This window comes from Sus scrofa, chromosome 7, assembly GCF_000003025.6.
Source record: "Sus scrofa isolate TJ Tabasco breed Duroc chromosome 7, Sscrofa11.1, whole genome shotgun sequence".
In the NCBI taxonomy this organism is placed as follows: Eukaryota; Metazoa; Chordata; class Mammalia; order Artiodactyla; family Suidae; genus Sus; species Sus scrofa.
In genome coordinates this window covers 51,378,742-51,403,001 of record NC_010449.5, presented here as the reverse complement: position 1 = coordinate 51,403,001, position 24,260 = coordinate 51,378,742, and the positions used below count along the sequence as shown (strand labels likewise).

General features: G+C 43.5%; 1 protein-coding gene across 3 annotated transcripts in view; it reads left to right on the top strand.

The window, feature by feature from the left end:
- SH3GL3 (SH3 domain containing GRB2 like 3, endophilin A3) overlaps positions 1 to 21,911 on the top strand; it is a 133,163-nt gene extending 111,252 nt beyond the window's left edge. For all 3 annotated transcript variants that reach the window (XM_001929079.5, XM_021098876.1, XM_013978029.2), the window contains one exon: positions 21,254 to 21,911. In XM_001929079.5, coding sequence (XP_001929114.2) covers positions 21,254 to 21,459 — 206 coding nt within the window. In that variant the 3' untranslated portion in view covers positions 21,460 to 21,911. The remainder of the gene's footprint in view (positions 1 to 21,253) is intronic.

Sequence of the window (24,260 nt, the reverse complement as noted above, 5' to 3'; positions counted from 1 at the left end):
GTGTTTCAGTAAGAATATTTGAATAAACAAAAAATGTTTTTAATAATGCAAAAATTGATGGCTTTTGAGGAATAGGAGTACTTCCTCCTTTATTTTTTTTTAATTTTTCAATTTTATTGCAGTATAGTTAATTTACAAGGTTGTGTTAATTTCTGTGTACAGCAGGGTCATTCAGCCATACATATACACATATCCATTCCATATAGGTTATTATAGAACACTGCTTCCTTCTTTAAAGAAATTGCATACTTCATTCTATTCTCTGTTCTCTCCAGCCCCCAGGGAGCTCAATGCCAGGTATGAAGTTCAAGCACAGCAATCATTAAAATGACCAGAGCTAGTGCATATGTTCCTCTTCTCCTGTGGTGGGGGTGATCGGGTATCCTGGTTTGCTGGGGACAGTCCCAGTGCATGTCTCTTGCTCTAGTATCACTGTTAATAGTGCCCCCCACCCCTTTCCTCAAAAGTTCTCTTGTTTGGATGAACATACATAGTCTCCGTACTTTTTGTGGCTTTACTTTTCTATTTCAGGTCTGAAATAGAAAATCCTTTATTCTGAATTCATATGTTATTGTAAGCCATTTCAAAGCTTCTGTTTAAAAAGATGCTGGGTATAAACAGTCTAACTGAAAACTTTGAAAACAAGCCCAATCACAGCCTGCCTCCCTGTTTGTATTACATCTGAATGAAGCAGAATCAGTGGACCCCAGGACTCAGTTCATACCCCGCCCCTCTACCTTCCAGCCTGCATCCACATAGGTGCTTGGTTTTTAGAGATGGGAACTCTGGTCAAGCTTCCCAAGATGCCATGCTCCCATTTGCTGTGAGAGACAATGCAGCTTTCCTTTGATGAACGTGTCTTTACCTACCTATAGGAGGACTATGTGTGACCTCTCAGACTGGCATAAAAAAGAAGTGAAAAAGTGTTTTAACTAAAGTACCACTTAAGGATATAAGGACATAGCATTTGAGTACCAGAAATGAGCCAGGTATCATTATGTGATGCTTTAGATACATAACTCATTTTATCCTCATAACGTGTTCCAAGGAAGTCATAATAAAAAATAAAACAGTAATAAATAAGACATTTAACAATATAGCAGTTAATACTTACCAACCACTACTAGAAGTCAAGTGGAGAAGTTAAGTGAGACTTCCCCAAAGTCATAGAGCCAGTAAGTAGTCGACCTGGGCACTTCACCTTGTAGATTTTCCTTTTATATCGTGAAGAGAAAATGTTGGGGAATGTTAGAAAATGTTCAAGAGCATTGGGAATGATTTATTTCCAAGATTCTTGATCATATGGACTCTGGCCAGCAAGTGGTTGCAGAGAGAATCTGTTGTGTGCATCTGACTTGGAAGGAGAAAACACTGATAGGACAGTGAGTTCTTTGGCTTCATCATCCAGACTGTGCATGCCATTGCTAATGTCCCCTCCTTCTTGGCCAGTAGCGCAGTGCTTAGGCAGATTGAGTTATTAGAAGGGTGATGGTCAGCCAGAGATCACAGATGTGAAAAAGATGGCTTTTACCAAGGCTCAGTGTCTGTAACTGGACTCTCCACTGCCGCAAAGTCCATGCTGTGCCACTGATTCACGTTTGCCTGTGCCTTCCCGAGGTGGCCTCTTCTAAAGTGCCCTTGGGGGGAGCTTCAGCCCCCAACTCCGGCATGGGGCTTCACTGATGTGTGGGTAGAATTTGCAAGTGTGAAGGGGTCCCATCCTGTTCGTTTCTAAGGCACGGTTTCAAAAGAAAATGGCATTTTATGGCCTGCATTAATGGGAAATTACTTTCCATTAAGGATTCTGAATGATTTGCACATAATGTTTATAAAGTGAAGGAAAAATGTCAAGCATTTCACTAACAATTTAAAGCAAAGCTCACAGGACTCTGCCAGAAAAGAATTCCAAGAACATTTTCTTCATCATCTCTTCTTTCTAAAGAAAAAAAAAAAAAAAAAAAAAAGGCGGGTGGGGAGGTGGGGGGATGAAAGGACATAGATCAATTAGGCAGAAGCCATTGCGGGACTGAGATGGAATCTTTGATAATATCATTTCTAGGTACTTAAGAGAATGAATAAAGTGAGCCAAAGACGGAAAGGGGGGATGTGGTGGAAATCACATCTTGAAATGATGGATTGCAGACAAAATCCAAGTTTAGGCCCTGGCTAGGAGAAACCACGGCCCGTCCAAGGCCCTGAGTGTGGGGTCATGACGCTTCATCAGCGTATGCTGCCTCTGTGTCCCCAAAGAGAAAGGGAGGCCAAGAAAAGTCTTCCAGCTAAAATGTGTGCCTGGGTCGTTCCCAGAAAACCCTTGGTTTTGAGGAACCTAGTGTAGGAACTGGTGACCTACGCTTGACTATCTTCCCTATTCTGGGTAAGTTGTCACTTGCTGAATTAGAAATGTAAAGACTAGAGGACAAAGGATTTTTTTTCATTTTTCAAGCAACTCATTTATTGATGAAGGCCCCCCATCCCCCCCCCCCACTGTTCTTAAGGAGGGCACAACTTTCTATAATCACAACTAAGGGTTAATATAGTCCAAACTGAGATCGACTTTAAGAATGTGGAAGGTTGAGATGAGTGAACAAATGTGGGTGCCAAATGTGTGCTACAGGCATTTCAGAGCGAGGCCAAATAAATCTCTCAAATGGCTTATATTAAGACATTCTAACTCCCTTTAGGTATAAAGAGACTTTTATAAATTTCTTGACACTTCGAAGGGGGCTCGGATATAATGTCTAGAGCCTAAGTCTTTCCCCTCATTGGAGTGAAATCTCTAGGATTACATTAGAAAATAAACATTTATTCAAAAGTAAAGTGTGAAGTTTGAAACGTAAAGAAGATGAGCACTCTGCAAATCGAAATAGATGTATTTTTAACCTAAATTTCCAAAGAGGAAATTAAAATTTCACACAGCAGTAACAATGATGATTGCTCAGTTGGCAGGTTATTTTTCACTTTCTCTCTTGGGTCTTTCTCACTCTTTTTTTTTCTCCTGCCACCAACTCTCCCCCCACATTCATTTCTGTATGTTATTAGTAGCAGTTTAGAGTCACAGTTATTGATGAAAAGAAATAAGCAAGAAACAGGAGTCCTGTGTTGTAATTCAGATCCTGTTGTTTATTTGCTGTGTGACTTTGGGTGAGTTTCTTAACATCTCTGGACTGATTTTTGTACTTGTCCCTAAATGAAGTGATTAGACTCAATACATTCCAAGTTTTTTGTTGTTGTTGTTTTGTTTTGGTGTATTTTATTTTAGTTTAGTTTATTACTCAATGAATTTTATTACATTTATAGGTGTACAACAATCATCACAACCAAATTTTATAGCATTTCCATCCCAAATCCTCACTGCATCCCCCCATCCCCCAACCTGTCTCATTTGGAAACCATAAGTTTTTCAAAGTCTGTGAGTCAGTATCTGTTCAGCAATGAAGTTCATTGTGTCCCTTTTATAGATTCTACATGTAAGTGATAGCATTTGATGTTGGTGTCTCATTTGTCTGACTGACTTCACTTAGCATGATAACTTCTCTGTCCATCCATGTTGCTGCAAATACCGTTATTTTTTTCCTTTTAATGGCTGAGTAATATTTCATCGTGTATATGTACCCCATCTTCTTTATCCACTCCTCTGTTGATGGCCATTTAGGTTGTTTCCATGTCTTGGCTATTAATACATTCCAAGTTTCTTTTCCAGCTCAATTCTTTGGCTGCAATATTTCTCCTTTAGGAGTACTCAGCATTCTTACAAAATTTGAAAAGTACACAGGTTGAACATTTTATGTTTTCTTATTTTAAAAATCTTATTAAAAAATTAAAATGTGAACAGTGATTGTTATTGTTGACAGGTAGCCATTGATGTGGGAGAAGGGAAGGGCCCTTTTCTTATTTTTCATCTCAAAGAAGCTTTAGAGGGAAAGGTTTTCTCACTGCAGGAAATGGTTTCCTATAATTCTTCTAAGTAGTCTGTATGGAGTTCCCCTTGTGGCTCAGTGGTAACAACCCTACTAGCATCCAGGAGGACATGGATTCGATCCCTGCCCTGCTCAGTGGGTTAAGGATCCAGCATTGTCATGAGCTGTGGTGTAGATGGCAGACGAGTCTCAGATCCCGTATTGCTGTGGCTGTGGCGTAGGCCAGCGGCTACGGCTCTGATTGGACCCCTAGCCTGGGAACCTCCATATGCCATGGGAGTGGCCCTAGGAAAGGCAAAAAGACAAAAAAAAAAAGTCTGTAAAAAGGGTTCTTGTAAAGCCTGTAGGACATAACTTCTTAGCTGTAGGAATTTTAATACTACTTGGCTGAAATGGTTATATTATCTAAAATGCATATATTAAAATATTAATACATGTTCTGCAATGATATGCTTAGTCTTTAAGCTAAAATTTAAAATGCCATCGTCCAAATGTTAATATATGTACTTATGTTTTAAAAAATAGTGTAGAAGTCAGTTTCCAGGGAAAACCAATAGGGGCGCTCTGCAGTACAGTTCCAGGGGAACTGAATGACCCCCCTGGAGTTGTCAAGTGGGCGTGGCCTCAGGTGCAACCCCTAATGCCAGATTATGGAAATGCAAGATACAGGGAAAGTGTAAGAAAACAGGGCCTGATGGGTGATAGATATCGGACAAGAGGCCCCCCAGTCAGGAACAGGACAGGCAGAGGACTCTGTGGCCAACCAGAGAACACTCATCCTGTCCAAACAGCAGCCGCCTGATGCCTGAGAATGTGGACCTAGGATAGCCAGCCTTCATGGTTCTCCCAAAGAAGCCAGAAATCATATTTTTTATGTGTGATCCCCTCATTTGTAAATATTGGCAGCTAATCCACACTGTACAAGAGCAAGGGGCAGGCCAAGCAAAACGCCATCTGCAAGCCAACCCGCATGCCAGTGGCCGGGAAGCCACCTCTGATCAAGGCTGGTCATTTGCCTTCCCTTCCCCTTCACTCAGAGTGGCATAGGCGGCCCCCAAGCACCGGACCTGGTTGCAATGGAGGGGTCGCCACCAGGAAGCTTTGAGAAACACATGGACCAAAGCTTCTGAGAAATCTGCGAAAGTTACCTCAGTACACACAGGAAAGCTTTGAAAGGGTGGAGGGCATAGACTTTATTAGTTAAACCCCTTTTCATATCATCTGTGTAAATCATGGAGAATCAGTACCAAGATTAAAACAATGTACATGTGCTTATTTTTATAGATTATGAAGATTAGGCTTGAGTTCCATTGACAAGTCATTTTAACAAATCGTGTCTCCTACCAATAAATACAGGGCTCTTATTTCTAGAAAGATAGTTCACAGACTTGTACTAGACATTACTTGCTGGTTTATTACTTAACTGTCTTAGTTGGCTTGAGCTGCTATAGCAAATACTAGACTGAGTGGCTTAAAACAACAAACATTTATTTCTCACAGTTCTGGAGTCTGGGAAGTTCAAGATCAAGGTGCCAGCAGATTCGGTGTCTGGTGAGGGCCCTCTTCCTGGTGTGCAGATGGCTGTCTTCTCCTTGTGTCTGCAGATGGTTGCACTAATCCCATTTATGAGGGCTTCACCCTCAGGACCTTATCACCTCCCAAAGCACCCTCTCCAATCCCACCACTTTGGGGATTAGGATTCCAACATCTGAATTGGGCAGGGGCACAAATATTCAGTCCATAGCATTACATAGGTTAATATGTAAAATTTATGTAGATTAATATGTAAAATATGTAAGGACCTCAGGACCCAGAGGTGACATAATCTAGAACTAGAACCCAGGGATCTAAAGTTTGTGTCCCATCTGTTCTCACCAAATAGACAAAAATAGTATTTTAGAGATGTTGAACAAAATGGACTTTGTGGTCTTTGTCAGCAGTAGTTACCAGTACAGTGTCTGGGTCAGCTAAAGGAAAAGTGTTAGCTTTAAAATTTTTTTGCAGAGTTCCCATCATGGCTGAGCAGAAACAAATCTGACTAGCATCTTTGAGGATGCAAGTTCGATCCCTGGCCTTGCTCAGTGGGTTAAGGATCCAGCGTTGCCGTGAGCTGTGGTGTGGGTCGCAGATGTGGCTTGGATCCCGCGTTGCTGTGGCTCTGGCGCAGGCCGGTGGCTACAGCTCTGATTCAACCCCTAGACTGGGACTCTCCATATGTCGCAGGTGTGGCCCTAAAAAAAAAAAAAAAAAAAAAAATGGCTATAAGAGAGTTTAGATCAGAAAAAAAAAAAAAAGACAGCTTTTGAAGGGAGCTTGAACCACATATGCTCTAGATATGCTCATATCTCCATATGAGATATGCTCCAAATCTCATAATCTCCTTCAAAAGAGGTGAGGTCTCATAGGTTGGGTGTGGTGCCCGAGTACACACTTGGTGGCCCATTAGTGTGGCCCAGAGTACACACTGGGTGTTTGAGAATGAGTCTAAACCAGAAGTAGACTTGAAAGTTCCAAGGCAGTGTTTTACCCCAGCCTGTTAAGAGATGAACAGGCCTAGCAAATCTCTGTGATCTTGGGGCCCCTTCCTACCTGGGCTGCTAATTCCACCTGTTACCAGGAACATCCCTCTCGTTCTTTAGCTGTCCCCATGGGTAGCAGAAGTCATCTGGAGACACTTCTGAACTCCAGACTTCAGACCAGGAAGTGAGCAGAAAACAAGCTCCCTCAGCCCAGATAGGTGTCACCTGCTGGCCTTAATGCTAAGTGGGTTTTAGAGTCATAGGGAGGCCCAAATCCTAGCTCTCACCCTATACCTCTGGGTCAAAGTTCTGTCACTAGACAGAATGAGAATTATTACCCCAACTGCACTGTTCTAAGGATTAAATTATGTTGTGTAAATAAGAGGTGCTGGGCAGGTATGGTACTTGCTACAGAGTAAGAGCCAAGATCACAGTGGCTGTTAATGTTACATAATTGGTTATCTGATTTCCCAGCCTACAGCAGACTGGAAGCAGCAGATTAGAAAGGCCTGAGGGACTGCTTCGGGAAGGCTCACTGACAGCAGGAAAAAAGGGACAGGTTGCAGCCTGACTACAAGGGAGGCAAGAGAAAAAGTATAAAAAGCAGGAACAAAATCTCAAAAGGCACAGCAGTCTGGGGCATTTACTAAGAGACAAAAAGCCCTCCTCAGGTCAGTAGCTTCCCTTGGACTCCGTACCTTGTACCCCGACAAGCCCTCACGTGAACAGCAGTTGTGTGAATTTCTTCTCTCTCCATCTCCTTTCCCCCCACCAAAAAAACAAAAACAAAAACAAAAACCAACCAACCAACCAAACAAAAACAAAACAGGAGTGGGGAGTTGTAGCTTGCTTTTCACCTGGGATGCTCTGACCTAATGCTTCCAGGTAACAAAGTCCCCAAAGTCAGGGTCAGCAGAGAAGGAGCACGTACAGGGGGCCCCTTTGGCTGTCTGAAAATAAGCCAAGTTTACGTGCAGCAGAAGAGTGATGATCTTAAGTGCTTCAGAGAGAAGGGTGCCCCCTGCCCCACTGACTACTTCTTCTATCTCTACCTATATCTCCTTCATAGTCAGGACTAGAAGGACAGCCTTTCAAAGCAGGCTCATAGATCCTGGTACGTGGCAGAGAGAGAGGGAGGGAGAACCTGAGACGACCAGGCAGCGGAAATGCCAGCAGGTGCCGTTTCCTCTTTGGTGTCTAACCCGCCACCTGGAGTAGACACCTGTTTTTGTTTGGTTATTTCTTTATTTTCTAAAATTGAAACCTGAGCTGCTTGCTCTGAAGCAGGACAGAGCAAGTACCTGAAGGGCATCCCTCGAGTGCTTGGCAAGGCGAGATGGGATGTGGGCAGACCCTCCAGGATCACTCAAGGACTTAGGTGGAGGGGACATTCCTAGAGAGCATCCCAAGGCCTGGGGAGCTCCCGGAGCTCGCCCAGCCAAGGACTCACAAGCTTTTTTCAAGCCCAGCTAATGGACCACCCCCTTGGCTGGGGTTGGCTCAGAAACTGAGTGAGCCTACAAACTCACTCGCCAGCAATTCTCAGAGTGAGTCCATGCCCTGGGATCAAGAGCACGGACTCTGGACCTAGACGGAGGTCAAATCTCAGCACTGCTGCTGAATTGCCTTGAACCCCGGTTTCTCCATCCATCAAGTTGGGGGAAATAATGGTACCTCATCAGAGGGTTCCTCTGAGAATCAAATCTGCTAATATCTCAGAGGCACTCAGTACATGGCACATGGTAAACACTTAACCCTGAGGGGTTTTATTTCATCCCTATCGCTGACTGGGACTGCAGAATTAATCGAGGCACTGTCGCTACCAGAATAAAATGTGCCTGGCAGTTCTGTGCCCGCGAGCAGCCCTTTGCAGCAGGGCCTTTGCAAAACAAGAGGTGGGGTCAGGGGAAGGGCACCCAAGGAATTTTCCCGCTGTTAAAAGAAGAGGGGACCCAATATTATTAGAAACTGGCGCACATTGTTGCCAAGAGGGAAGGGAAACTTCTTTTAGGGAGAACACGATTTCCCTACCTGTTGTGTGTGGCCGAGGCAGGACTGCCTGCCTGGCCACCTTCAAATTCTTATGGTAGGCTCTCTTTTTTTTCCCTAATGGTGTGGAACAGAGCTTGAATAATAAATATTTAACAGGGACACTCCCTTTTCTCTGTTAAAATAATCTTTGTTTCAGTGCTTTAACAAGGAAGACTGTGTTTTTCCCACCTCGGCTCTCAGGTTACGTGAAGCCAGGTCTCCGGAGTGAGAGAAAATAAACTACAGGCTACTCAGCCAGGGCGGGAGGAGGCGGCGGCCTTGCTGGGACGGCTCAGTGCCAGGGTTTCGGCCGCCTGTTCTAGAGCACATGCATCCCTGGTGCTGCCAGGCGCTCACGGGCACACATGCCCAGTGGTTTCAGGTGCCAGTTACAAAGCACAAGGAAGCGTGGAAATTGGGGTGGTGGTGCAAGAGCCCAGGGGGAAGGGGAGCAGGTGTTTGACAAAGACAGGGCGCTGGGTAGGATGCATCCTTCCTCACGGGAAGATCTGGGCAGAGGTGCAGCTTCTGATCCTGGGAAGCCAGGCGCTGTACACCCAGCACACCTTGTGCCTAGGCCCGTTTGAAAGATCCCACTGAGCACGTGTCACGCATGTCCCCTCTCCTGTCGGCACTTTCGGGTTCCATCCTTGGTGACGCAGACTTACCTTTTATGGAGAGGGAAAATTCGCACACTGTCACTGAAGTGGGCACAAAATTTATTCCTCTTTAACTGAACTAGCTTATGAGCCTCCGTTTAGACCGATGGCGGAAACAACTTAATCTTTTTTCCATTTCTACTGTTAACCAAAAAAAAAAAAAAAAAAAAAAAAAAAAAAATCTTTTTTCCATTTCTTCTAATGGTGGAAAGAAACGTAATTGTGCCATTTCAAGGTAACTCAGTCTCTTCCCTTCAAAAGCATAGTCTATCCATTTGTTGCTTTGTCAAGGCAGGATTTAAATTGCATCAACTCAGTTGAAACTTCCTGTTGGGACTCTTGGTTTCCCTCAAAGGTTCTCCCCTCCCTCCTCCTCTTCCCCAAGGTGCTGCCTGCCGGGGTGCAGGGGAGTTGAGGGACGCTCACGGTGGCAGCTGAGGGGTCTGGGTCCTCATTGCTTCCACAGCTGAGCTAACGTGCCATTCCAGGTCCAGGCCTGGATCTGGGGTCCCAGTCTCTGCCTTGGGGTTGCCAGCTTTCTGCATACAGATCCTGTGTCCCCCACCCCCACCCCCAAGCCGTCTCTGGTCCAGCTGCCCCCTACCACTTCCTCACTTCCTGCCAGGACTTGAGGAGAGGTGTCCACAGTTTGTGGGGAGCCAAAGGTGGGGCCCATAGACCCCCCCACACACACTGAATTACTGCCATTCCCACTGTGCCCATCTAGAGCATTGAGGGAGCCGCCTTCCCCCAGACCTACCCTCCTGATGGAGGGGATCCAGGGAGCTTTTTAGCCTTCCTGCCAGGCCTCTCCTCTCAACCAGCCCTCTTCCCTGACTCCGGGTGGCAGGAAACAGCCCCCTCCCTCTCCACAGCTTGTAACACAAATCTCTGGGCTCTGAGTTCTTCAAGCTCTGGTTCCTTGGAACCCAGAAATTGCCCCAGCTCCTCCACCCCTCTCTCCCGCCCCCCGCCCCCCGCCTCTCAAATCTCATCAAAGCCTACCAGGCACTGGCCGGAATGCCTGAAAGCCTGAAACCCTGAAAGCCTTGGCGTTCACACAATTTCACAACTGAAATGGCATTATTTTGGAACTTATAAGCAAAACATTGATTGCTTGGCTGGTGTTCACCTGCTCACTAAAGGGAGGCCACGGCTACTTGGGTTGAGAGCCCCAGACGGCAGAAAGGGCACTGCCTGCCCAACGCGATGGATGATGTTTCGGAACATTATCCCGCCTCCGGTGCAATGCGGGACAGCCAGCCCGAGCTCTGGGGGCCATGCATCTACCCGGTGCCCTTACAGCTGACACCCGGGTTCAGTGCGAGTACAGGGCAGCACAGAGGTGCTGGGGCGGGCGGGGGGGGATCCTCTTGCCTGGGGGCTCTCCCCTCAGGGGTCTCAGGAGAGGTGCCATGATTTGGGTTCGTTTGCTGATGGAGTGTGGTGTGAGGGCTGGTCGCTTTCCAACTCTTAGAAAATCAAAGTGGGCAGTGCGGCAATGGTCCCTCGCCTGGAATAAATGAAGTGAGAAGTGAGTAATGTGTCTTTCCCCAATGTGTTCAGTGTGTGTGTGTGAGTGTGTGTGTAGCGGGCACACACACATGTACACATAGGTGGTGGCTGGGATAAGTGCACGCCCGCCATTGAGTATTTGTTTGAGTCAGTGCAGGTAGCTTAGAAAGTAAATGGGAGGGGGGAAAGTAAATGGGACTACAGTTAGCTCTGTAGTCAGTGTGATAGCCTATGAAATTTCTTGGCAGCCCTTCGTGGTGGCATATAGATCATTTGGGAGTTGACATCAGGAGGGTAGGTCCCAGCCTGAGGTCTGGAGCCCTAGTGTCTCATTCTGGCTTTGCCATTAGCCCTGGGATCAGGCAGTTGGGACCTCTCAGAGGCCCGGCTGCCTCTTCTTCAACAAAGAGGAATGTTTGTGCAAACTGCCAAAGACCCTTCTAGCGTGGACATTTTGTGTTCAAGGACGTGCTTCTCAAGACCGCCATGTGGTTTGGCACCCGACTCCCTCTCTGTTAAAAAGTAGAAGTGGGAGAAATGATAAAAGAATACGGATCATTGAAATGAGACCACATTGAAATAGTTATTCCTTCATAAAACTGCCTTTGACTCAATGGCTTGAATTGCCACACGGTTTCAGTGCCCAGCCCCTATCCACCCACCCACCCAGATCTGAGCTGTATTTCCTAGAGAAAATGGAAACATCGAGGCAAATATACAATTCCCCAGTGTTTGGAGTCACTGAACAGTGTTACTCTGTTCCCATTCAAGATGATGAACTAGTGTCTCATTCTGGCTTTGCCATTAGCCCTGGGATCAGGCAGTTGGGACCTCTCAGAGGCCCGGCTGCCTCTTCTTCAACAAAGAGGGTAAATCCTACTCCCCAATTCCCATCATTATGACCAAAAGAATATAGATGTGGGGTGGGAGGAGGTCTGTCTTGGAAAGAGCCATCTCACTGCTGGAAACATCAGGGAGATTTGAGAGATGAATAGTGCAGGGGGTCCAGATTTTAAAATGCTGGCCCACCTCACCTGGCCAGGGAAGCCCCTCAGCTCCTGCTCCTGCTTTCACCTTTGGCTCCTCTACTTGGAACCATGAGAACCACTGAGGCCATATGTCCCCTTTATGATCTATAGGGAACTGGAGCAGGGTGACCACCTGTCCTTCCCAGACACACTAAGACACTATCATAGGCTCCCCTAGAAGAATTCTGTCTTCAGGAATCCACAGGTCTAAAAATCTGGTACATTTTAATATTTATATATTTAATCTATTTTATTATTATTATTATTGCTTTTTTGGGCCACATCTGCAGCATATGGAAGTTCCTGGGCTAGAAGTTGAATCAGAGCTACAGCCTGCTGGCCTACACCACAGCCACAACAACCCAGATCTGAGCTGCGCCTGTGATATACACCACCGCTTTTGGCAACGCCAAATCCTTAACCCACTGAGTGAGGCCAAGGATCAAACCCACGTCCTCATGGATACTAGTCAGATTCTTAACCTGCAGAGCTACAACGGGAACTCCTTGGGACATTTTTAAATCAAGTCTTCAAGTCTGAATATTTTAGAAAATAAAGGATATAATTTATTTTATAAATGCTGATACCAAAACATGATGAAAATATAAAAAGGAAGTAATTTCATTTTTAAATATAGTTGTGAAAAACCTAAAATGATGCTGGCAGGACAGCAGATAGATGGGGTCAGGTTCCTGCCTGTTCTTCCTGTTTTCCAGTCTTCTTTCCGGGCCCCCTGTTGGCAGCCTAACAGATCTAGAGGGCAAAGCACAAGTATGGTTTGCAGGCCAGCATCCTAGAACCAGCCCAGAAAGGAGAGTTTGGGATTGAGAGACAGCAGTTTAATAACCATCACATCTCGCTGTTGAAAATGATATTTTTAAATTGCTGTCATAGGAGAAGATAATCATGTGAGAATGTCATTTGAATATCATAGGAGAGAGAACAGCCAGGAAATGTAAGAAATGATCATGATAGAGGTATGTCAGGCGGCTCATGAACAAATACATTTTTGTTATTTTTCTGGAAAAAAATAAAACAGTAGCAAGCCCATCCTAGACATAGAATAAATATACCACACATATACATAAATGTGGTTTCCTCAAGACATACAATGGTCATTCATTTAAAAATAAGCTTATTGACTGTAGGTGTCTGGGTTTATTTCTGGGTTTATTTATTTCTCTGTTCTGTTCCATTGGTCTGTATGTCTGTTTTGGTACCAGTACCACACTGATTTGATGACTATAGCTTTGTAATATTGCCTGAAGTCTGGGAGAGTTATGCCTCCTGCTTGGTTTTTATTCCTCAGGATTGCTTTAGCAATTCTGGGTCTTTTATGGTTCCACATAAATTTTTGGATTGTTTGTTCTAGTTCTGTGAAAAATGTCATGGGTAATTTGATAGGGATCACACTGAATCTGTAGATTGTCTTGGCCGTTTTTACAATATTAGTTCTTCCAACCCAGGAGCATGGAATATCCTTCCATTTCTTTGAATCCTCTTTAATATCCTTGATTAATGTTTTATAGTTCTCAGCACATAATTCTTTCACCTCCTTGGTCAGGTTTATTCCTAGGTATTTAATTTTGGGGGGTGCAATTTTAAAAAGTATTGTGCTTTTGTATTCCTTTTCTAATATCTCATTGTTAGTATACAGAAATACAACTGATTTCTGAGTGTTAATCTTATATCCTGCTACTTCGCTGAATTTACTGATCAGTTCGAGTAGTTTTTGGGTGGAATTCTTAGGGTTGTCTATATATAGTATCATATCATCTGCATACAGTGACAGTTTTATCTCTTCCAATTTGGACACTTTTTATTTCTTTTGTTTGTCTGATGTCTGTGGCTAGGACTTCCAATACTATGTTGAATAACAGTGGTGAGAGTGGGCATCCTTGTCCTGTTCCAGATTTTAGTGGGAAAGCTTTCAGCTTTTCTCCATTGAGTATTATATTTGCTGTGGGGTTTGTCAGAAATGGCTTTTATTATGTTAAGGTATGTTCCATCTGTACCCACTTTGTTAAGAGTTTTTATCATGAATGGATGTTGGACTCTGTCAATTGCTTTTTCTGCATCTATTGAGATGATCTTTGACAAAGAAGGCAAGAATATAAAATGGGGAGAAGACAGTCTTTCCAGCAAGTGGTGCTGGGAAAACCAGACAGCTGCATGTGAATCAATGAAACTGGAACACACCCTCACTCCATGCACAGAAATAAACTCAAAATGGCTTAAAGATTTAAACATAAGACAAGACACCATAAAACTCCTAGAAGGGAACATAGGCAAAACACTCTGATATCAATCATACAAAAGCTTTCTTAGGTCAGTCTCCCATAAAAGCAAAAATAAACCAGTGGGACCTAATGAAACTGACAAGCTTTTGCACAGCAAAGGAAACCATCAAAAAAAAAAAAAGACATCCTTATGGAATGGGAAAAAAATATTTTCAGACGATGCAACTGACAAGGACTTAATCTCTAAAATATACAAACAACTTATGTAACTCAACAGCAAAAAACCCAACAACCAATTGAAAAATGGGCAAAAGACCTGAATAGACATTTCTCCAAGAAAGATATACAGATGACCAACAAACACATGAAAAAATGCTCAACATCACTAATTATTAGACAGATGCAAATCAAAACTACTATGAGGTAATACCTCACACCTGTCAACAAGTGTTAACAAGTCAACAAATAACAAATGCTGGAGAGGGTGTATAGAAAAGGGTACCCTCCTACAATGTTGGTGGGAATGTAAATTGGTCAAACCACTATGGAAAACAGTACAGAGGTATCTCAGAAAACTAAATATAGAACTACTGTATGACCCAGCAATCCCACTCCTGGGCATGTATCCAGACAAAACTTTCCTTGAAAAAGGTGCATGCACCCACATGTTCATTGCAGCACTACTCACAATGGCCAAGATAGAAACAACCTAAATGTCCATAGACAGATGAATGGATTAAGAAGATGTGGCACAATGGAATACTATTCAGCCATAAAAAAGAACAAAATAATACCATTTGCAGCAACATGGGTGGAACTAGAGACCCTCATATTAAGTGAAGTAAGTCAGCAAGAGAAAGAAAAATACCATATGATATTGCTTATATCTGGAATCTAATGCACAGAAAAGATGAGCCTTTCCACAGAAAAGAAACTCATGGACTTGGAGAACAGACTTGTGGTTGCCAAGGGGGAGGGGGAGGAAGTGGGATGGACTGGGAGTCTGGGGTTAATAGATGAAAACTATCATGTTTGGAGTGGATAAGCAATGAGACCCTGCTATATAGCACAGGGAACTGTATCTAGTCACTTTTGATGGAACATGATGTAGGATAATGTGAGAAAAAGAAAAAAAATATATATATGTATCACTGGGTCACTTTGCTGTACAGTAGAAATTGACAGAACACTCTAAACAAACTATAATGGAAAAAATAAAAATCACTAAAAGTTTTTTAAATAAAAAATAAAAATAAAAATAAGCCTAAAGAGAGTTCCCTTTGTGGCTCAGCAGTAACAAACCCAACTAGTATCCATGAGGATGCAGATTCGATCCCTGGCCTTGCTCAGTGGGTTAAGGATCCAGCATTGCTGTGAGCTGTGGGGTAGGCCAACAGCTGTAGTTCCAATTTGATCCCTAGCCGGGGAACTTCCATATGCTGTGGGTGTGGCCCTAAAAATACAAAAATAAATAAATAAATAAAAGAATAAAAATAAGCTTATAAAATTAATCTTATTATTACTCAAAAAAATATGATCCAGTTGAAGTTGAATGAGATTTGGAGGGAGTGACTCAATACAACTCAATATTTACTTGGTTAAATTATTTTGGGAGAACAGGAAATGTTGACATGCAGGCATACCTTGCTGTGTTGTGCTTTGCAGGTGTTGTACTCTTTACAAATTGAAGATTTGTGGCAACCCTGCCTTGAGCAAGTCTATTGACACCATTTTTCAAGTATTTGCTCACTTCCTATCTCTGTGTTACATTTTGGTAATTCTCACAATAATTCAAACCCTTTAATCATTATTATATTCGTTATGATGATGTGTGGTGTGTGACTGTTGATGTTACAACTGTAACTGTTCCGGTGGGAGGGGCACAAATTGTGCCCATATAAGGTGGTGAACTTTAGAAATGCTGTGTGTGTTCTGACCACTCCACCGACCTGCCACTCCCGCGTCCCCCTCCCCTCCTCAGCCTCCCTGTTCCCTGAGACACAGAAATACTGAAGTTAGGCCCATTAATAACCCTACAGTGGCCTCTACGACTCCAAATGGAAGAGTCTTACATCTCACTTTAAATCAAAAGCCAGAAATGATTATGCTTCATGAAGAAGGTATATTGAAAGCCAAGGAAGGCAGAAAGCTAGGGAGCTAAGTTGTAAATGCCAAGGCAAAGTTCTAGAAAGGAAATTAAAAATGGTATTCCAGTGAACACACAAATGATAACAAAAAAAAAAAAAAAAAAAAAAGTGGAACAGCCTTATTGCTGACATGAGGAGAGTCTGAGTGGTCTGACAGAAGATCAAACCAGCCCTTAAATCAAAGCCTCATGCAGAGCAAGGCCCTAACTCTCTTCAGTTCTATGAAGGTGAGAGAGGTGAGGAAGCTGCAGAAGAAAAGTGTGAAGCTGGAGTTCCTGTCGTGGCACAGTGGTTAACGAATCTGACTAGGAACCATGAGGTTGCCAGTTCGATCCCTGGACTTGCTTAGCAGGTTAAGGATCCGGTGTTGCTGTGAGCTGTGGTGTAGGTCCCAGACACGGCTTGGATCCTGTGTTGCTGTGGCTGTGGTGTAGGCCGGCGGCTACAGCTCCGATTCGACCCCTAGCCTGGGAACCTCCATATGCCTCGGGAGCAGCTGAAGAAATGGCAAAAAGACAAAAAAAAAAAAAAGAAAGAAAAAAGAAAAGTGTGAAGCTGGCAGAAGTTGTTTCAGGAGGTCTTTAGGACAGAAACCATCTCCATAACATCAAAGTGCAAGGTGAAGCAGCACCTGTTGCTGTGGAAGCTGAGCAAGTTATCCAGAAGATCTAGCTAAGAGAACTAATGAAGGTGGTGCAGGAAACAACCAACTTTCGAAGTAAATGGAACAGCCTTCTGTGGGAAGAAGATGCCATCTAGGACTTTCATAGCTAGAGAGAAGTCAACGCCTGGCTTCAAAGCAGCTTCAAAGGACAGTCTGGCTCCCCTGTTAGGGGCTAATGCACCTGGTGACTTTCAGTTGAAGCCAGTGCTCATTTACCTTCCTGAAAATCCAGAGGCCCTTGAGAGTTATGCTCAATCCACTCTGTCTGTGCTCCAGAACTGAAACAGCAAAGCCTGGATGACAGCACATCTGGTTACAGCATGGTTGACTGACTATTTGAAGCTGACTTCTGAGACCCACTGCTCAGAAAAAAAAGATTCCTCCCAAACGATTACTGCCCATTGACAATGTACCTGGTCACCCAAGAGCTCCGATGGAGATGCACAAAGAGATCGATGTTGTCATCATGCCTGGTAACACAGCACCATTCTGCAGCCCATGACCAAGAAGCGGTTTCAACCTGCAAGTCTCATTAATTATCTAGGAACACATTTCGTAAGACTGCAGCTGCCAGGGATAGCGATTCCTCGGAAGGAGCTGGGCAAAGTAAACTGAAAACCTTCTGGAAGGGATTCATCATTCCGGATGCCATTAAAACTATGTGTGATTCATGGGGAGAGGTCAAACGAGCAACACTATCAGAAGAAGTTGATTCCAGCCCTCCTGGATGACACTGAAGGGTTCAAGACTTGAATGGAAGAAGTGACTGCAGATGTGGTGGGACTAGCCAGAGACCTAGAATTCGAAGTGAAGCCTGAAGATGGGGCTGAATTGCTGCAACCTCATGAGAAAACTTGAACAGAGGAGTAGCTGCTTCTTTTGGAAGAGCAAAGAAAGTGGTTTCTTGAGATGGAAACTACTCCTGATAAACATGCTGTGAAGACTGTTGCAATGACAATAAAGCATTTACAATACTACACAAACGGAGTTGACAAAACAGCCCCAGGCTTTGAGAGGACTGACTTCAACTTTGAAAGAAGTTCTGCTGTGGGTAAAATACTATCCAATAGCATTGTCTGTTACAGAGAAATCATTTGTGGAAGGAGGAATCAATTTATAGTGCCGAGTTTGTTGTCTTATTTTAAGAAATCGCCACAGCCACCCAGCCTTCAGCAACCATCTCCCTGACCAGTCAGGAGCCATCCATTTGGAGGCAAGGCCCACGTACAGCAAAAAGATTAGGATTTGCTGACGACTCAGATGATGGTTAGCATTTTTTAGCAATAAAGTATTTTAAAGTTAGGATATGTACATTTGGGTGGGGTGCACATCTGCAGCATGTGGAATTTCCCAGACCAGGGATTGAACCCACACCACAGCAGCTACCCAAGCTGCTACAGTGACAATGTTGGATCCTAAACCCTCTTTGCCACAAGAAAGCCCCATGTACATTGTTTTTGTTGACATAATGCTATTGTACACTTAATATTGCTTGTAAACATAACTTTTATATGCAGTGGGAAATCAAAAAATTGGTATAACTTGCTTTATTGAGATATTCATTTTATTCGGATGGTCTGAAATCAAACCCACAATAGCTTCCAGTATGCCTGGGGAAGAGTGATAATGACTTGCTTTACTAAGTACTAACATTTATTTTGAAGCTACAGTATTTAAAAGGAGGCGATATAGCTACTGAAACTGATCAGTATAGCAAAGTAGGAAATCCTAAAATAGATCCCAGGGCACATAATAATTAAATCCATGATGAAGTTAGAATATTTGAAATCAGTGGAGAAGAATGGATTATTTAATAAATTGTGTTGAGACACCTGCTTAAACATTATTAAAAAGAAATAAAACCTCTGTTTGCCAAAATCCAAATGAACTGAAAGAAATGATTTCCACATTAAAAGTTAATTTTAAAAAAAATTTCTGGGATTAATTTATTTGAATATTTATACATAAATGTAGAAAGGGGAGTGCCTGTTGTGGTGCAGCAGAAACGAATCCGACTGGGAACCATGAGGTTCCCATCCCTGGCCTTGCTCAGTGGGTTAAGGATCCAGCATTGCCATGAGCTGTGGTGTAGGCTGGCAACTGTAGCTCTGATTCAACCCCTAGCCTGGGAACCTCCATATGCCACAGGTGTGGCCTTAAAAAGCAAAAAAAAAAAAAAAAAAATTTACATAACTGTAGAGAGAAAACCATGAATAAACATTTCATCAATTTGACTGCTTGTGTTATTTAAAATTTCTGCATGTATCCCGCATGTTCATTGCAGCACTATTCACAATAGCCAGGACATGGAAACAACCTAAATGTCCATCGACAGATGATTGGATTCGGAAGATGTGGTATATATACACAATGGAATACTACTCAGCCATAAAAAAGAATGACATAATGCCATTTGCAGCAACATGGATGGAACTAGAGAATCTCATACTGAGTGAAATGAGCCAGAAAGACAAAGACAAATACCATATGATATCACTTATAACTGGAATCTAATATCCAGCACAAATGAACATCTCCTCAGAAAAGAAAATCATGGATTTGGAGAAGAGACTTGTGGCTGCCTGATGGGAGGGAGAGGGAGTGGGAGGGATTGGGAGCTTGGGCTTATCAGACACAACTTAGAACAGATTTACAAGGAGATCCTGCTGAATAGCATTGAGAACTATGTCTAGATACTCATGTTGCAACAGAAGAAAGGGTGGGGGAAAAACTGTAATTGTAATGTATACATGTAAGGATAACCTGACCCCCTTGCTGTACAGTGGAAAAATAAAAAAAAAGAAAAAAAAATAAGTAAAAATAAAATTTCTGCATGTATGTATGCCAAAAAAACCCCAGAAACCCCCTTCCCTGCTCCATCCCTAGAACGCACTCCAAAAACAAAATGAAAAATAAGTAAACAGATAATAAACTGGGAATACTGCTTGTATCAAACATGACAGATACAGGGTTAATATTTATAGTATACAAGGGGCTCCTAATACTTTTAAGACAAAAAATGATAGAAAAATACATTGATAGTAAATGTTAAAAGTATGCAAAATTTATGTCTATGAACAGCCAATTTCCTTCTAGAAGTTTGTTTATTTGTTTGTTTTGGCCTTGACTGCAGCAAGCAGAAGTTCCCAGGCCAGAGATCAAAACCAGCTGCTGCAGTGACAATGCTGGATCCTGAACCTGCTGAGCCACATGGGAAGTGTAAGAAGTTTACTCTTAGGAATTAAATACACATATGTGTAAATACAAATACATTAGGATATTTGTTCAAAGAGTTATCAGTGAAAGCCAAGAGAAAACAAATGGCAAAATGAAAAGGAAGGAAAGAAGGGGAGAGAGAGAAAAAAAAGTAGGAAGAAAGGAAGACCCTTAAAAATCCAAAAGTAGGAGATGGGTTAAAGAAATTACGTTACACCGTTAGGGCTGACAACCGGTCAGTAATGAAAAGTAAACTGGAAAGATGTTCACAGAAATATATTTAGGAAGAGTGTTTAATGAAAACAGCTATATGTAATTACTGCACAAATAAATTCATAAAATTATCTGGAAGCTTGTGTGCCATAATGTTAATTTAACATTGGTTACCACTTCATTGTTGGTTTATAGCTAACTTTTCTCAACTTTGCATCTGTCTTTTCTCTCTCTCTCTTCCATTACTATGCTTTAGTTTTGAAATTAGAAAATCATTCCTTTAACAGTGTCATTTGGGGTTAATAGATGCAAACTATTGCCTTTGGAATGGAGGAGCAATGAGATCCTGCTGTGTGGCACTGGGAACTATGTCTAGTCACTTATGATGGAGCATGCCAATGGGAGAAAAAAGAATGTATACATGTATGTGTGACTGGGTCACCTTGCTGTACAGTAGAAAATTGTCAGAATACTATAAACCAGCTATAATGGAAAAAAATAAAAATCACTATTTAAAAAACAAACAAACAACATCATTCTGAGAACTTCCGTCTTGGTGCACTCAGACTGGTGTGTAGCAATTCTGCTCATCTCTCTTCAGTCTCACCCTGCCATGTTCCAGCTCCTGGACACCAGCTCTAGGGTATTTTCCTTAGGCCATCTAGGCCTTTCCTGCCTCCTTCTTCTCCGAGCTACCTCATCTTTGTTCTGTACATATTCCCCATATATTGTCCTGTCTCCAGAAAGAAACTATGAGCTCCCTGAGGACAGGGTTGGGCTTTGTATGGCTGCACCTTCCTTGGGCTCCAGGCGGAGCTGAGTAGCTGCTTTGAGGAGAGGGCCTGGGACTGAATGTCCTGGCTGGGAGAACTACTGAGAAAAGCCATGGGCCCAGGAGGTGAGCTCGGGTGCCATCTGGGAGAGCTGAGGAGGGCAGAGGCTACAAGCACAGCAACCTGTGAGGTGGCTTGGGTCAGCCTTATCCTGGGAAGGGAAGAGGAGCCTGCTGTTCATGGTCTCTGCAACTCTCTTCCTTTGCAGGGCTCCAAGGATGTTTTGTCATGTTAACCTGTGCTTTTTGTCTCCATATGATGTGGACAGGTTCTAACATTCCCATGGACCAGCCCTGCTGTCGTGGTCTCTATGACTTTGAGCCAGAAAACCAAGGAGAACTAGGATTTAAAGAAGGGGACGTCATTACATTAACCAATCAAATAGATGAAAACTGGTATGAAGGAATGCTTCATGGGGAATCTGGATTCTTCCCCATTAATTATGTTGAAGTGATTGTGCCTTTACCTCAGTAAAAGTGTATCTCTAACTTTGGACATTCTTTCATAACTGCAATGAATTCACACCAGTGTCCTCTCAGTGTGGTGTTCTGTGGCATTCTTGCTCTTTGACCAACTTAATGACTTTTGTATGTGTGTTCTCTTTATAATGTATTTTGTATCAATTTAATTGTATAAATGATTTTCTTGTCTTAGCTATATGAAAATACCGTTCTCCCTTTTTGCTTATTGTCCTAAAAGTCATTGGTTAAATAAATGTATGTGCTTCTTGTTGCTAAAAATAAATGGTACCCATTGCAGTTTCGTCAGTGAATCGCCCGTATTCCTCAAGCTGAGGTGGAATGCAACACTTGAAACTAAGAACTGCTAAATATTTTGTTTCCTGACATTACTGATGGCATCCAGTCTTTTCTCTTCATGGTGACCTGTGAATAGCCCAATAAATATGACACACTGTGTTGGCAAAAGGCCTTGGGTATTCTTAATGTTGAATTGATGTTTAAGCACAGTCGTCCAACTGCAAACCCCTCCTGTGCCCACTCTGACTCTGGGCTCAGCCTTGTGGGAGGGCAGCAGGCTGGATACAAATAGGAACTTGAGAAAGTGCTCAGCCCCTCCACCTGTGTTCCTGTACCTCCATCTTCACATGAGAACACACCCAGCCTAGCTTTCCAGAGGGAGACGTGGACCAGAGCTGAGTCACTCTAGCCAACCTCCAGGACCGTGGACAAAGGTAAGGAAGTAGAGACACTAACCTAGCCCTATTCTAACTATAAATAGGGACTAGATATTCTTTTTAAATTTTTTTATTGTAGCTGATTTATGGTGTTCTCTTAATTTCTGCAAGACAGCAAAGTGACCCAGTTATACATATATATGCATTCTTTTTCTCATATTATCCTCCATCACGTTCCATCACGTGTGATTAGATATAGTGCCCTGTGCTATATAGCAGGATCTCATTGCTTGTCCACTCCAAATACAACAGTTTGCATCTACTAACCTCAGAAAAGGAAAAAAAAAAAAAAAACTCATGGTACTAGATATTCTTAAATGGATCGAGTGTATTTACCTGGCTTCCTCTTCCTTAAGGATGTTCTTTTCCTCTGAGATTGCTCCATCCCTCAAACTAATGGACTTCTGACAGGCACAGCTTCCATTCAATAGGTATTTTCAGATGTGTTTGACCCTCGGCATGGCTGCTGCTTGGCTTCAAGCTGGCATCCTACCCTCACTTCTGCCTTCCTACTCCTCATCTCTTGTTTTGCTGCAGAGGAAGATGGATCCAGTCTCAGTAAACTCACCCGGTGTTTGTCCTTACGAGATCACGCATGGCCACATGCACGGTCTAGGTACCAGTGGATCACTGGGTTTTGTTCACCTCTCCCCTTGGGGTGCCGAGCAGGACCAGCTAGAGATGCAGGCCATGAGCGGCACCAAGAGTTGGTCCCAAGGGGCTGACAAGAGGCGTGTTATCCTTGGTGTAAATAGAAGTCCCAAGAGCAGGAAGGGGGCATGAAAAGCCATGTCTGTAAGCAATAACAAGAGATCAGCTAAGGGGGTCAAATATTAAGCTCAAAGCCATGTCCAGAGGGCAGAAATAGAAGCATTAGACAGACGTCCAAGCTTAGAGCCAAGGGAGTGTTGGAGGACGAGTGCTAATGAGTGTGTCCCGTGGTGTTGATGCGTGAGGAATTACCTGCCTAACACTTGGACCAAATTCCTTTGACATAAACCTTCTTCTCTGCCTCTGAGGTAAGCCGTGGGGAGGGTGCCTGGACGCAAAGTGGATGTTGTGGCTCCTGTAGGAAAAGTTGTTCCAGTTCCTGGGATCATCCAGGACCCAGGATTCTTGGAGACCTTCCTTTGAATCCAGTGTTTCAGGCCTGAAGCACCCCTCATAGGAGCTGCTTTCATCTCCCACCCCACGTGCAGGAAGAATCCGTTATGTTCCTCTCCAGGGACGTGGAGGACAGAGCATCTTCCTTGGCCAGTTGCGCATTTGCTGTACATGCATTTTCTACTTTAATCTTCATAAAAGCACCAAGGCAAGTGGAAGTGTTCCTGTTTTCAGGTGAAGAAACTGAGACTTAGAGAAGGTAAGTGACTTGCTGAATGAATCAGACACAATTATATTTTTTTTTCTTTTTAGGGCTGAACCTGTGGTGTATGGAGGTTCCCAGGCTAGGGGTCGAATCGGAGCTACAGCTGCTGCCACAGCCACAGCAACAGTAGATCTGAGCTGTGTCTGTGACCTACACCACAGCTCACAGCAATGCCAGATCGGTGACCCACTGAGCAAGGCCAGGGACCGAACCTGCATCCTCATGGATACTAGTGGGATTCATTTCTGCTGCGCCATGATGGGAACTCCCCAGACTCAATTCTGTATGCCATGCTGATTCTATACCTGTCATCTTGACCTTTTAACATTTTTTTTTTTTTTTGTCTTTTTGTCTTTTGTTGTTGTTGTTGTTGCTATTTCTTGGGCCGCTCCCGCGGCATATGGAGGTTCCCAGGCTAGGGGTTGAATCGGAGCTGCAGCCACCGGCCTACGCCAGAGCCACAGCAACTCAGGATCCGAGCCGCGTCTGCAACCTACACCACAGCTCACGGCAACGCCAGATCGTTAACCCACTGAGCAAAGGCAGGGACCGAACCCGCAACCTCATGGTTCCTAGTCGGATTCATTAACCACTGCGCCACGACGGGAACTCCCTCATCTTGACCTTTTAGAGTGTCTGTCCCACATATAACTTCTACTTTACCAACCATGGAGGGCCTCATCAGCCACCCTGGTTGAGGTGTGACCCTAC